Below are 12694 nucleotides of genomic sequence, written 5' to 3'. Positions count from 1 at the left end.
CGACCGTGATAGCGTTCACGAAATAGTGATAGCGTTGCTTTTCGATATATGTGCTATACCTGTAATAAAGTTCACTATGGTCGCAATATTATCCGCTATGGCCGCAATAACAGTAAACAAGACACGACCGAAAACACAACCACGCCCGATATTTGAATCCTGCAAATAACTACACTAAAAGCCGAATATAAGGAAGCAAGGATCAAATAGTGGACTAGAATTTAGTGAGGGGCGTTCCCTTTGGGACCAAATGCCTCAACTTACGGACTTGGCTGCATCCCATCCATCGCAGTAGCAGGTAATTAAATTCAACATGTATTTTATGTGTACCCTTCAAAACAAAAAAACAAAAGAAGATAAGTGAGGGAAACTGCTTGTTAAGTACCCTTTGCCTTTATACTCCCTTCTCAAATTTCTACTTGTCCAAAACTGTTTCTTTCTTTAGTTTTTACAGTCGGCAATGGAGAAAAATAACAAATTTTATAGTTTCAGTACCAAAAAACTACGTAAGTGATTTCCCATTAATGAGATGAGGCGGTGAGATATAATATATATATATATATATATATATAGAAATTGAGTGAGATTTATTTAGGTTATGAATTATAACGTGACAAGGAAGTGTATAGTACATGTCTCTGTGGACGGTGGAATTATTTTCCAAGTGAAAAACGGTATCCAATGTCCGTAGTTGTAGATGCAGACAAGCGCAAGAAAGATACATTGACATGACAGGTGCACAGAGACACTCTTTCAATCCCCTCAAAACAGTTACTAGTAATTTCCAAATTTAACATATTAAATTCGAAATATAAGTATATTATACTTGTTAGATTCTCATTAAATCAACATATATATATATATATATATATACTCACAACATTGTTTCTCTCCATGAAAATAGATTTTTTGCTATCGAAATGCATGAAAAATAGGTTTTTTATGGTTTAAAATTTTTCTATTTAATGGTAATTTAAATTTTTATAAATTTAAATATATAAATTAGGTTTATTTTTTAATTTTAAACTAAAATATTTAATAATTTTATATGTTAAAAGTTCAATAATTTAATACTTTTAAACATGGACGGAGGGACGCATGATTTATGTTAAGAAATAAATTCTTAAAATTTTAGGAAGATAAATTTATAAAATTCTTTAGGATGAAAATAAATTATCAATAAAAATATCAAAAGTATATGATAATTTAAAATTTTGAGGTGACGACGGTCTTTAGTTTATTCATTCAGTCCATTCTTACTTTCAATATTTGATCTTGATTCTATCTCATATAATTAATGTTTAAAATACAGTTGATCAATTATTAGATGATAATTATTTTTTTAATAGTCTGTGGTGATTACAAGGTAATATGTGTTCAGAATTTTTTTAATTTGTTGACAACGTACACATTCTACAAACGACACTGCTCGAATCCAAAACCCCTAGGGAGATCATGCCCATTTTTAAGACTTTGATGATCTGTGGATGAATATAAAAATTGAACTCCTAATAATAAGTATTAAAAATAAAATTTAATTAAGAGTAAGAAAAAAAATTAATTTACTTGTAAATTATATTTTTATTATGCTTAACAACATATCTAATGAATACATCAAATTTTACATAGAATATATTTGTCATAATATCAAAATTGACTCATAATGTTCACCTAAATGGTCATTTTGGCTTTTATTCTTTTTCTTATTTTTTTAAGCATTTTGGCCTTTAATGTTTCATTTTAGGATAAAAAAAATCCTTCAAGGTTTGACAAAATAATCACTTTGGGCCTTATTCTTTTTTCTGAAGCATTTTTCCCCTCAACATTTTATTTTATGGTAAAACCCCTATCTGGAGTGTTAATTGTTTCTTAAATAATGGTTTCCTTTCACATAGAGATCTTTTTGTCTCAAAATGAAATGTCAGAGACAAAAATGCTCAAAAAAGAAAGAATTGGATCAATATGACTATTCAGTTAATTGTTATGGACACCTTTTAATATTATGCCAAAACATCAAGAATTTTTTTTTAACACTCAAGTAATTACACAAAACAACCATGCCCTCTTTTAAGAGGGTCAAGATTCGATTTCAGTCATCTTCATATTGTTAAAAGAAACTATTTAGTTGAAATTTTAAAAATACCACGTCAATATCATCGTTAATTTTTTAATGGTAGGTTACCGAAATAGAAACAAAATGTAATGTTAAATATGATCTAAAAGATAATATTTGAACAACCAAAATAAAAATGAAATAGTAGATAATGATAGATAGATAATTTTTCTTTTAATTATAGGGTTTAGGGTTTTCAGTTTTAGCTTAGGGCAAGTGTCCTTTTTGTCCAGTCTCAATTACGATACAAAAAGAGATGAACATTCTTTTGCAATTAACGGCTTTTATAATTACTTTTACATGTGTTGCCGTAGTGAAGTTAGAGTAATAGGGAAAGAATCAAAGGGCGATCCTAATAAAAGTCAATTTATAACCATTCGTTGTTGGGATCTGAGATGTGAGTATATACTCCAAGTTTCCCCTTCTTTGCAGTTACTCTTAGTGGAACATTCATTACAAAAAGATCACAGCCTTGTCGTGATAAGAAAGAAGCTTCAATGGTTAAATTCCAAAGGTAGAAATAACGTGGAAAAAAGGGTATACAAACAAATGAATGTGCCAAATTTGAGTAGACCTTATATATATATATATATATGTTCTTTCAAAAAGATAAGAAAGAAACAAGGGACCGCAAATTTAAAAAAATCCTCTCGACCCAATAACGAATCTTTTGCTATAGAGTTAGCTTCGTCAGCTCCATGTCCAAGGATCACCATGAAAATATTCTTCAAGAAGCTCTGCAAAAACTTGAAGAACACCAACAAGAAGGAAAAGGAGGAGGTTTGGGAGCGAGGGAAGCTGATGAAGAAGAAGCAAAGGAAAAAGAAGAGTGCAAAACGCCGACGTCGAGTGATCACAAAATACCCAGCATTCAAAGCTGCCCGCCGACACCGAAGAAGAAAGTGAGAGCAGATTCTGTCCTCAAGAGGAAGTTATCGGAGCTACAGTTCTTCGAGACCACGAGAAGGGACGAGGTAGAGTCGTTTTTCCGATCCAACACTGAGCCATTTAGTTTCAAGAGGAGATGTAGAAGTGCTTGATGAAATATTTATTTAGTTTTGAATAAACCCATCAGGTAAAATATGTCACCATGTAAAGCAATTCCATTTTCACTTTAAATTGCGTAACACTTGTTATTTATTATCTTAAATTATGTGATATATATTATATTAACAATTTAATACATGTAGAAATAACGTGTTAGTATTAATATACATTAATTGTTAATTAGTTAACAATTTTTATATACCATGTATCATTTTGACAAAAAAAAAGAACTTTTCAAAAGAAAATCATTTAAAAAAATGAAACTAAAATATCATTTAAATAAATATTGAAAACTAATTTTAATATTATATCACTTTTTTTTCACTATAGTTTTAAAATCATAAACAGGTTGGATCAAATTTATATATAAATAACAATGAATCATATTATGTTATCTTAAAATAAATAGTTTGCTGTAATGTTTATGATCCTTTAAATATGTGTCATTGTTATCTTTAAAAGTATATATAAATAAACTATTTTTGCATCACTTTTTCAAGATTTATTGTGCTAAATAATCAATTAGCTAGATCAACCTTTTATATATACCGAACACGTAGAATTCCTTTTTTTTTTATATATTGACGGTACAAATTTTTAACTTTATCGGTAGATTTAAAAAGTATGATAATTTAGTCGTACTATATGTTATCTATGTATGTTTTGCCCATTTATTAACTGGTAAGAAATAGCTCTAGCTTAGCAAAAAGCCTAATGAGGACAAGCTGTTTTGACATCTTTTGTTGGTATGATTTGGCCATGTTATCAAACTATTCTTTCTGTACATGCTGTTGCCTAGGGTTTCACAATCATATCGCATCACATGTGTAGCATTTTTATGTTCTTTTAAGAGCAAGTTATAACTTATAAGATGGTATATTAGTGTGACATTATTTTAAATCCGGATTAATTGAGTTTTATTAGGGGGTTTCTTTTATTATGTGATTGATTGAAATTCTTAATAATCAAGTTTTATATTTTTGAGATGATATTGTCATGGAATACTCAAGGTTTTGTCTCTCTCTGCTCTTTATGGGTCTTAGGAAACACCTTAGAAGGGAAGACATAGTATGTAAAACATATAACATTGAACGTGATGTACTTCTAGATATTCAGACGTCACATATTGATCCAATTAAGGATTTGACGATGGCAGAAATTAAATTACAAAGATTGACAGAAAAATTAAAAGATTAAATTAAGGTTAAAACAGGTAATTACAAGTTTCGACCAAACATAGAAAAGATATCTCAACAAACTTTATTTTGTTTTCTTTTTGGAAGCAAATCGAGAGCATAGCATGTGGTGTGTCCTTGTCAAACTTTCCCATTATAATCTATATGAATTAGATGCAGTAAACCCAGATTTTCTTTTCACCCACTTTTACCGTAAAATTGGATTTTTGATAAGCTAAAATAATGAATTACCCTAAATTACGATGGAACTGTTGCAAAAGTGGTAAAAGAAATGAGAGGTGGGGGACAAGAGCGTACCCGCCACTCTAAAATGTTGCATTTAATCCCCGGCCCCGTCTTTGGGTTAGATTTTCTGGGGCCAATACTGTAATTTGGAAAGATATCAAGTATGTCGTCTCTCTGCCGTTTGAACACTCGCCATTTTCCTCCCGAGTTTTCCCATTCTATTTGTTATGATACGAGGCATTGGAACATAGATTCTCAACGCCTTGGATTCTGATGTATATAGGGAATTCTTTTATCGTTTTTTGATTTGTATTCACACTAAAGGGAGGAGTAGGGTTATGACAAATCTTTCAAAATGCCAAGTAATGTACCTTCCCTGTGCTTTTCTTTTTTGTATTTTTTTATTCTCTAGTAATTGACAAGAAAACGTGCCCAATGCATGTCGGATATATGGCTTTTGTTATTCCTTTTACAATGTTTTTGACTATGCCACACGCATGCTTCATATACGAATGAACTCATTGCCATCATGCAATGCAAAATACTGGTAAACTATTTTTCTCTACGTTGTCACAGTTTCTCATCGTAATGGATTATTAGATTTTGAGTTGGATTTTCAATTCCCGAGGAACAATCCTGTAAGAAAACTGGCTGGAGATTCTTTTCCAAGACATTGCACTGTTGCAGTTGCAAAGGAAGAAGAAGATAACTGGTGTTTGTGTGGAAAAGTTAAGCCAGAGAATCAAGCAATAAGGATTGTTGTATTACCTAAATTGGACTAATTTATTTTGTGGTTTAATGTAAATCGAGTGATTAGTAATAACAGTTGTTGGATGGATGGTGGCCATACTTTTAGGGTGCAAGCCTCGTCGGCCCATTAGCAATTTGTAAGTACAGGACTCTTCAGTTGGGATTTCCCAGGAAGCCTCCGATGATAAGAAAACAACTTAACCTCGTTGCAGTTTAAGCAATTACATGAGATTCACTCTATGAGAAGAAGCAATTTTAATGGTGGATCGAATGAGAAAAAATAAAACTTGGAGGATATCTTGTTCTAATAATTTATTTTCCTCAATCATATTTTATATCAACTTATAATTATATTTAAATTGTATTATGTTTATATAGAATTATGATATATTTATTATTGATTTACTTGCTCATATTATTTTATATTTTATTTTAAATAGAAAAATAATTGGCAATCAGTTGATCTAGTGGGATGAGGCACTAGGTCCCTTAAGCAAGATCAGGGATTCGAACTCTGATGTTTGCGAATGGAGCAAATTGAGTTGGGAGGGTTGCTCTTACCTCTGCAGTACCCGATCTGGATTAGTCAGTCAATAGATCGGATATCAGTAATTAATTCAAAAAAATAAAAATAAAAATAAAGCATAAATTAAAGAAACAAAAATATTTTATTTTGTGTGAATCTTAGCGAAAGGAAAGAAGTAGAACTATGTTTGTTTTATATTTTTAATGTTTATAGATAACAAATAATCATAGTAGATAATTCAATTATCATTGTCAAACAGTAGTCAAACAATCATCGTATATCATTGATCATAATTTAAAATAAAATTAATATTAAAATGTTTACATTTTATTTTCTAAAATTAACATTTTATAAAATTTATTTACTATTGATAAACTTTTCATCTAAAGATATGATATTTTAACATTATAATCTATGTTTCCTATCATTAAAATTTTCAAAGAGAAAAGTATCAACTTCAATGAGTAATAGATCTTATGTTTTATTCCATCGATAAAGAGATTTAAAAAAATCAAATTGACAGAATAATAAAAAACATTAAAAGAAATTTAATGATGTATAAAATAATAAAAGATATTGAAAGGAATTTAATTATGTATAAAATGATTGTAAAAAAATATTTGAAAACTATGATTTTCAATTATGTTTAAAGATAAATAAAACTTCTGATTTTAATAAAAAAGATAATAGAGTAAAAATAATTTATTTTTTTTACTTTTACATCAATACTAAATTGTTACATCATCCGGCGTTCTTGTGTTATAATTAGATTAATTGAAAATTCAATAATAAATATAATACTAAGTTTCAAATTTAGTGGTACTGGATGAAGTTTACCCTTTTCTTATTACTATTATAGTCCCTTCATTGAGGTTGCATTGAGGAATCCAACCGTTCACCTTATTTCCAACAACAACAACAATACCCTATTTTCATATGGGAGGTAGGGTAATAGGTTGTCCCCAAACGTCAAATTTAAGAGCAGTTTTCGTATAAGACCTCCGACAATCAGAAAATTAAAAATAAAATAAAATACAATACATATATAAATAAATAGAATAAATATATAACTGAATACGCGTCTTTAATGAAAAATAATTCTGGTAAATAAATCTCTGCGCGTCCACCTTATCTCCGTTATCTATAATTCCTTACATAATAATTTATTTAACATATCAGCTTCCCTTTCACTCGAAAAAAAAATCAACAAAATCAGAGCAGAGCAGAGCCGAGCAAATCACTGACCTCAAATGAAATCCTACCACCGGAAACTCTTCCTCTACTATGACTCTCCCTACTCCGCTACCACCACCTCGTTACCGCCGCTCCAGCTCAACGCCACCTAATGTCCGCCGTCTTCATCCAAAAAGCTACCTCTGCACAACCCTCCTTTTGACTTCTCCATGGCTCTTACCGTAGTTGTTCTTCTCACAGCTGTCTTCTTCATGGGATTTTTCTCCATTTATATTCGTCGTTTCTCTGAAGACCCAGCGGTTCATCTCTCTCGTAGACGACGTTACCGTGGTGGCCCACTTAACTCATTGCCGTTCCCCTCTGAACTTCACCGTGTCTCGGTTTCAATTAAAGGACTTGACCCAATAACCATTCTATCGTTGCCGGTATATTCTTACCATGGGAATGCCAAGTACCAGATAGATTGTCCCATTTGTCTGAGCGAGTTTGAAGAGAAGCAGTGTCTTAAAACGATACCGCTTTGCAAACATGTTTTCCACGTCGAATGTATAGACACGTGGCTTTCTTCCCACGTCTCCTGTCCCGTTTGTAGAGGGACCAGATTGTTCGAGAGCATGAACGGCGGCGGTGAATTGGGTGTAATGCAGGAGAGGATTGATCAGTGTGTGAGTCAGTCATCTACGGTTGAGATCAGTGATACGTGTACGGTGATGGAAACGACACCAAGGATGAGGAGAGCGAGTAGCTGTTCAAGTGTACAGCAACGACGCATGTTGCGACGAACGTTGAGCTTTTGATGCTTACAAGTTCCGATGCGACTGACAAGCACAGGATGTTAATAAAAAATTAGTACATAATTATCTGTAATTATGCAGGTTTCGAGGTAAATCTAGGGGCTTCTAGATTGTTATATTTAATATTTTGTTTTTAATTTGCTTTCTATAGACACATAATACAAGAACAATAAAAGGGTGTTTAGTTCAAGTTACGTGAGATTTATATTGAAAAGGAATTTTATTTCTGATAATATTTTATTATTAATATTGAATTTTTTGGATATATTATCGGGAATATCATTATCTTCATTTCTTTAAATATTATTAGATTATCGGCGATTTGGACTAAAATGTCTTTAATTTTTTCTTCTTCAAAAATATCATTATTATGTCATTGAATAATAAAAATTATACGAATGTTAAATTATAAATTTATCCTTAAACTATTTTAGATTTACAAAAAAAATCTATAATTAAAATTTTATATGAAGTTCAGGGGTTAAAATAAAATTTTACCCTTTCATTAAATTTTTTTATATTTTTAATTTTGTAAAAAAAATTATATAAATTAAATTTTTTTAAAGAAAATATATAAATATTTTTTAACTTATTAAAAAATAAATATATAATAAGAACAATTTAATCAAATATACATTCTAATAATCTTTTATTCCTTTAACCAAACACAGTAATCTTATATTCCTGCTAAACCAACCAAACACAAAATACAACATTATCAATAATCATATTCTCTGGTAATCTTTTATTCTCACGAGTAATCTTACATTCCGTGAATCAAACACACCCTAAAGTGCATAAAGCGATGTGGCATTTAGGGAATCTCATTAAGGAAAGCAAAATCCTTGTACTTTATCAACTTCTATTATTCTTAATATTTTTTATTGATTAAATAATATTCGAAAATAATATTCGAATAAGACTAAAATCTCCAAAATAAGTAAAAACACAGTCCAACAATCCGCATCAATTACAATAAATGATTTTACACCCGATTTAGTATTATATAGGGACGAACATAAAAATTTATGTTAAGGTATAAATTTAATAAATTATATTAGAAATGTCAGGGGTGTGAACTTATAAAATGTCAATGTATGCGAAATTAGATAATTAATAAATATATATATATATATATGATATAAATAAATTTAAAATTTCTAAGGTACGATCACATCCAACAACCCTGGTCCATCATGGTGGTATATAATGAATTCAACAAGATGGATTTTATGTTTCAACCATTCACCCGATTTATGTATTCATCTAATGGAGGCCCAAGAAAGGTGAAAATAAAAGCAATGAGAGGAAGGAAAATAAAACTGATGTATATAAGTTCTCTATGGTTTTTCTAATTTTCTTTTGGTTTTTCTTATTAAATACATAAATATTATTGATTTGAACATTTTCTTCCATCATGGACCAACTCATTGGCACATTTCGAGCATGTGCCCGCATCTGTAACAATATGATACAGGAATGATGAAAACAGAAAACTGAAGGCCTCGGAATTATGAAACTTGAGGATCAGTTTTGAAGACCTGTGCAGTAATGAACCAATATTGCCTTCACAACATATACAACAAATTCCTTTCCTGACATTTTCCCATTCAGACACATCCTTCGGCAAGTTTTCATTGATCATCCCTGTAATAGAACATCACAAGAATATGAAACAAACCAGCAAGAGAAAATTTCGGCTTATATATAAACAGAACAAGAAAATTATATCAGTGACACGTCGAATGTATTGACACGTGGCTTTCTTCCCACGTCTCCTGTACCGTTTGGACCAGTTTGTTCGAAAGCATGAACGGCGGCGGTAGCGATGAATTGGGTGCAATCCCGGTGAGGATTGATCAATGTGTGAGTCAGTCATCTACGGTCGAGATCAGTGACACGTGTATGTTGATCGAAATGATACCAAGGATGAGGAGAGCGAGCAGCTGTTAAAGTTTACAGCAACGACCAATGTTGCGACGAACGTTGAGCTTTTGATGATTACAAGTTCCATTGCGACTGACAAGCAACGGATGTCAATAAAAAATTAGTATGTAATTATGCGGGTTTCGAGGTAAACAAGTTATTACTGGGCAAATTTACATGCATTTCAAGCTTCTAAAAGTTTTTGGCATTTACTATAAGCATCGTTTTGTGTGCATATAGTTTCTCTTCTCTCTTGTATATACATTTTGGCAGATCTACAGTTGTCTGTTCTGGGTCTTGCAAATGAGACATATGCAGGAACCACAAATGTCAGCCTTCAGAAACTTCTTCAGCGCAAGGAGCGATTCTGACCTGATAACTCGAAGTCAATACATCAAATGGCTCGACCCTAAACTTTTAATTTGGCTTCAAGTTAAAATCAATTAAACTCAATATCTAAATTATACACAACACAACAAATTAAAAAACTATATATATATATATATAGTCTCAAAAGGAATTCAAAGAGGTACACGTATAGCATGGATGTTTAGCCGGTTTCATTTTTCCAACACACTAAATTAAGCGGCCATGCGCATTTTGCGTGCCTCTGACAAGCATAGGCTTACCAGAGTGAAACATCAGAGGGGGAAAAACATATAAAAGTATGACATTTGCATTAACTATCTATTTGATTGTGTTTCGTGGTGTGGAGGACAATGTTTTGATTGCATTGGCCTGTCTTCTAAACGTAAAAAGGTTGATTGATGATTCTATCAATACAGCAAGTCTCTGTAGATGGCATGGAAATACTAGTACATAAATGACTTTGACTCGTTTTTGCATTATCATTTCCCCACATTGCGGATGTTTTCCTGTTTTAATCTCAGTCTCTTGTTCCCTCTATCCCCCCATCTTTTCTCATCTCTTTGGAACGTGGATGCCTGCTATTAGTTGTAGCATTACAGCTCTATATGTCGTACGTTTCCTTAGTTGGGCCTAAAAATGCTATTCAGCTTCAAGGTATATTTACAGGTTCTTTGAATTGTGAGAGTAGAGACAACCCCCAGTGGGCATGTCAAAGAATCTTCAAAATGGTTGCAGCCATTTTACCAGGGTAGAAATTTCAGTAAACATCTCAACTCAGACTAACCATATCACGACTTTCTGTCAAATTCTGCCCCTTTTATCTTATCAGCTAGGGGATTCTTCAAAAGGGCCTATTATTATTATTATTATTTCCAGGCTGGGTGTTCATTGATTTAACAGAAATTTATAACAGGCTCCGTTGGTAGGAAAATATTGTCCTCCTCATATGCAGTCAACCCTTTTACTTTGAATTTACCATTTACATTTTCAAATAATTAATTACAAAGAGACTTGAATCTAAATGCAATGATCTCATACAGATTTTGGTGATATTTATAAATTTTGAGGATTTTCTTTGCTCATGCTGAATTATAGATCATAAATATCGATGCATAGTACAAGTTAACCTTTAAATTAGAAATAAATCTATCAACAATCTTTCCTATCAAACAAAATAAATACTAGAAATGATAGGCATACTAACTCTTTTTTATTGTTTGCTTAGTTTTCACTTCAAAGAAAAACAACAACAATAATAAACCAAAACAGACACTTAAAAAACACACACACAGTTCCTCTCTCCCAACCAAACTCCATTTAGCCTCATATCCACGTGTTATTCAGCAAAAGCGTTTGCACTTAAAAACACAATTTCTTCACTTTCTTTCCCACCGAAAATATATTAAAAAACGATATGGAGTAATATTTTATTATCCTAAAGCTTTGCAGTCTTAGTGGCAATAGGCGTCTTATCTTGGGCGTGGTTGCTTTGGTGATTGACTTAACATTAACAAAAATATCATAAAAGTTCAAAGATTTGACTTTCCAATTAGACATATCTGAAAGCCTTGAAAAATGATTAAAAAAAGGTTTGGTTTGGTAAACGAGAGAAAGTGTTCAAAGGTCGGTTCTTGTTTAGAGGAATTGAAAACTATAGCTCTAAACAAAGGTCAAATACCCTGCAAATGCTTATTCTCTTTTCCTCATAGTGTACGTCCAAAATAATAGTCTTTTAGAAACGTGTCAATCCCTTACTGCATGTACCCTACAAAATATATATATAATATATGTATATAGGGATAGATTTGGGAAAAGCCATTTCCATAACAGCTCACTGCTGCTGCTTTTCGGCACTTCTTTGGTGACCATCTGAATGCCACAGGATTGGCATCTTTGAAGGATAAGTACATAGAATTGACATGATCCAAATAATTAGCTATAGCTAGTTAGGCTACCTTTCTTCTAAATTCGTTTACTGGTCAGCACCGCATATTTTTGTTCCCTTGCAAGCCTGGCCATTTCATTCGCTATATATAAAACAGTCCCCCACAACCCCCGCTCCCCTTTCCTTATATATATCTTAATTTTAATTAGTTCAAATAAAAGATATGCGTTTGAAATTCATGTTCTAAATAAAAAGCCATATCTTACGTCGAAACCATGTTCATTTTTCCCAAGTTGGTTGACTTTTGGTTTGCATTTGCCTATACATGGCATGCATAGACCGAAAGGGTACACTTAGATAATAGAGTCATGCATGCAATCCCAAGGTGTTGTTGTCACTTTAGGAATATTAACAAGTGTAGAGTGGCAAATGAAAAGCATATATCAATAATGTGGATCATTGAGGAGAAGACCCTTATTTTGAAGGCTTTTGGAGCTTTCGGCCATGAATCATTGAATATAATTAAAATTCTCAGAGTAGTAGGGGTTTGACACAAATTCAAAGGCCCTCGACAGTCGACACACAGCTTGCTATGGTTTAAAAGATACTGCCCACTGCGGCATAGCTTGGCTTCATTCCCTTTCATTTCACTGAGAAAAATAAAACCAA

General features: G+C 31.9%; 1 protein-coding gene and 1 pseudogene across 1 annotated transcript; both read left to right on the top strand.

Moving 5' to 3' along the window:
- The first annotated feature begins 2748 nt into the window (after positions 1–2748).
- Positions 2749–5363, top strand: LOC120157166. The gene is made up of 2 exons (XM_039168403.1): positions 2749–3145; positions 5158–5363. Exons 1-2 carry the CDS (start codon positions 2812–2814, stop codon positions 5361–5363), a joined length of 540 nt encoding a protein of 179 aa, XP_039024334.1. The 5' UTR covers positions 2749–2811.
- A 1710-nt stretch (positions 5364–7073) lies between these two features.
- Positions 7074–7938, top strand: LOC120156956 (annotated as a pseudogene).
- The last annotated feature ends 4756 nt before the right edge of the window (positions 7939–12694 follow it).

The sequence above is a fragment of the Hibiscus syriacus genome, unplaced genomic scaffold (assembly GCF_006381635.1).
Source record: "Hibiscus syriacus cultivar Baekdansim isolate YM2019G1 unplaced genomic scaffold, ASM638163v2 tig00111238_pilon, whole genome shotgun sequence".
NCBI classification, from domain to species: domain Eukaryota; kingdom Viridiplantae; phylum Streptophyta; class Magnoliopsida; order Malvales; family Malvaceae; genus Hibiscus; species Hibiscus syriacus.
This window is presented reverse-complemented; position numbering and strand designations above follow the sequence as displayed.

Bases quoted from the DNA above. Each gene is read 5' to 3' on its own strand.
- LOC120157166 (XM_039168403.1), top strand. From the start codon at position 2,812: ATGTCCAAGGATCACCATGAAAATATTCTTCAAGAAGCTCTGCAAAAA. The intron at 3,146-5,157 runs GTGCTTGATGAA...ACGTTGTCACAG, and splicing joins TTTCAAGAGGAGATGTAGAA to TTTCTCATCGTAATGGATTA.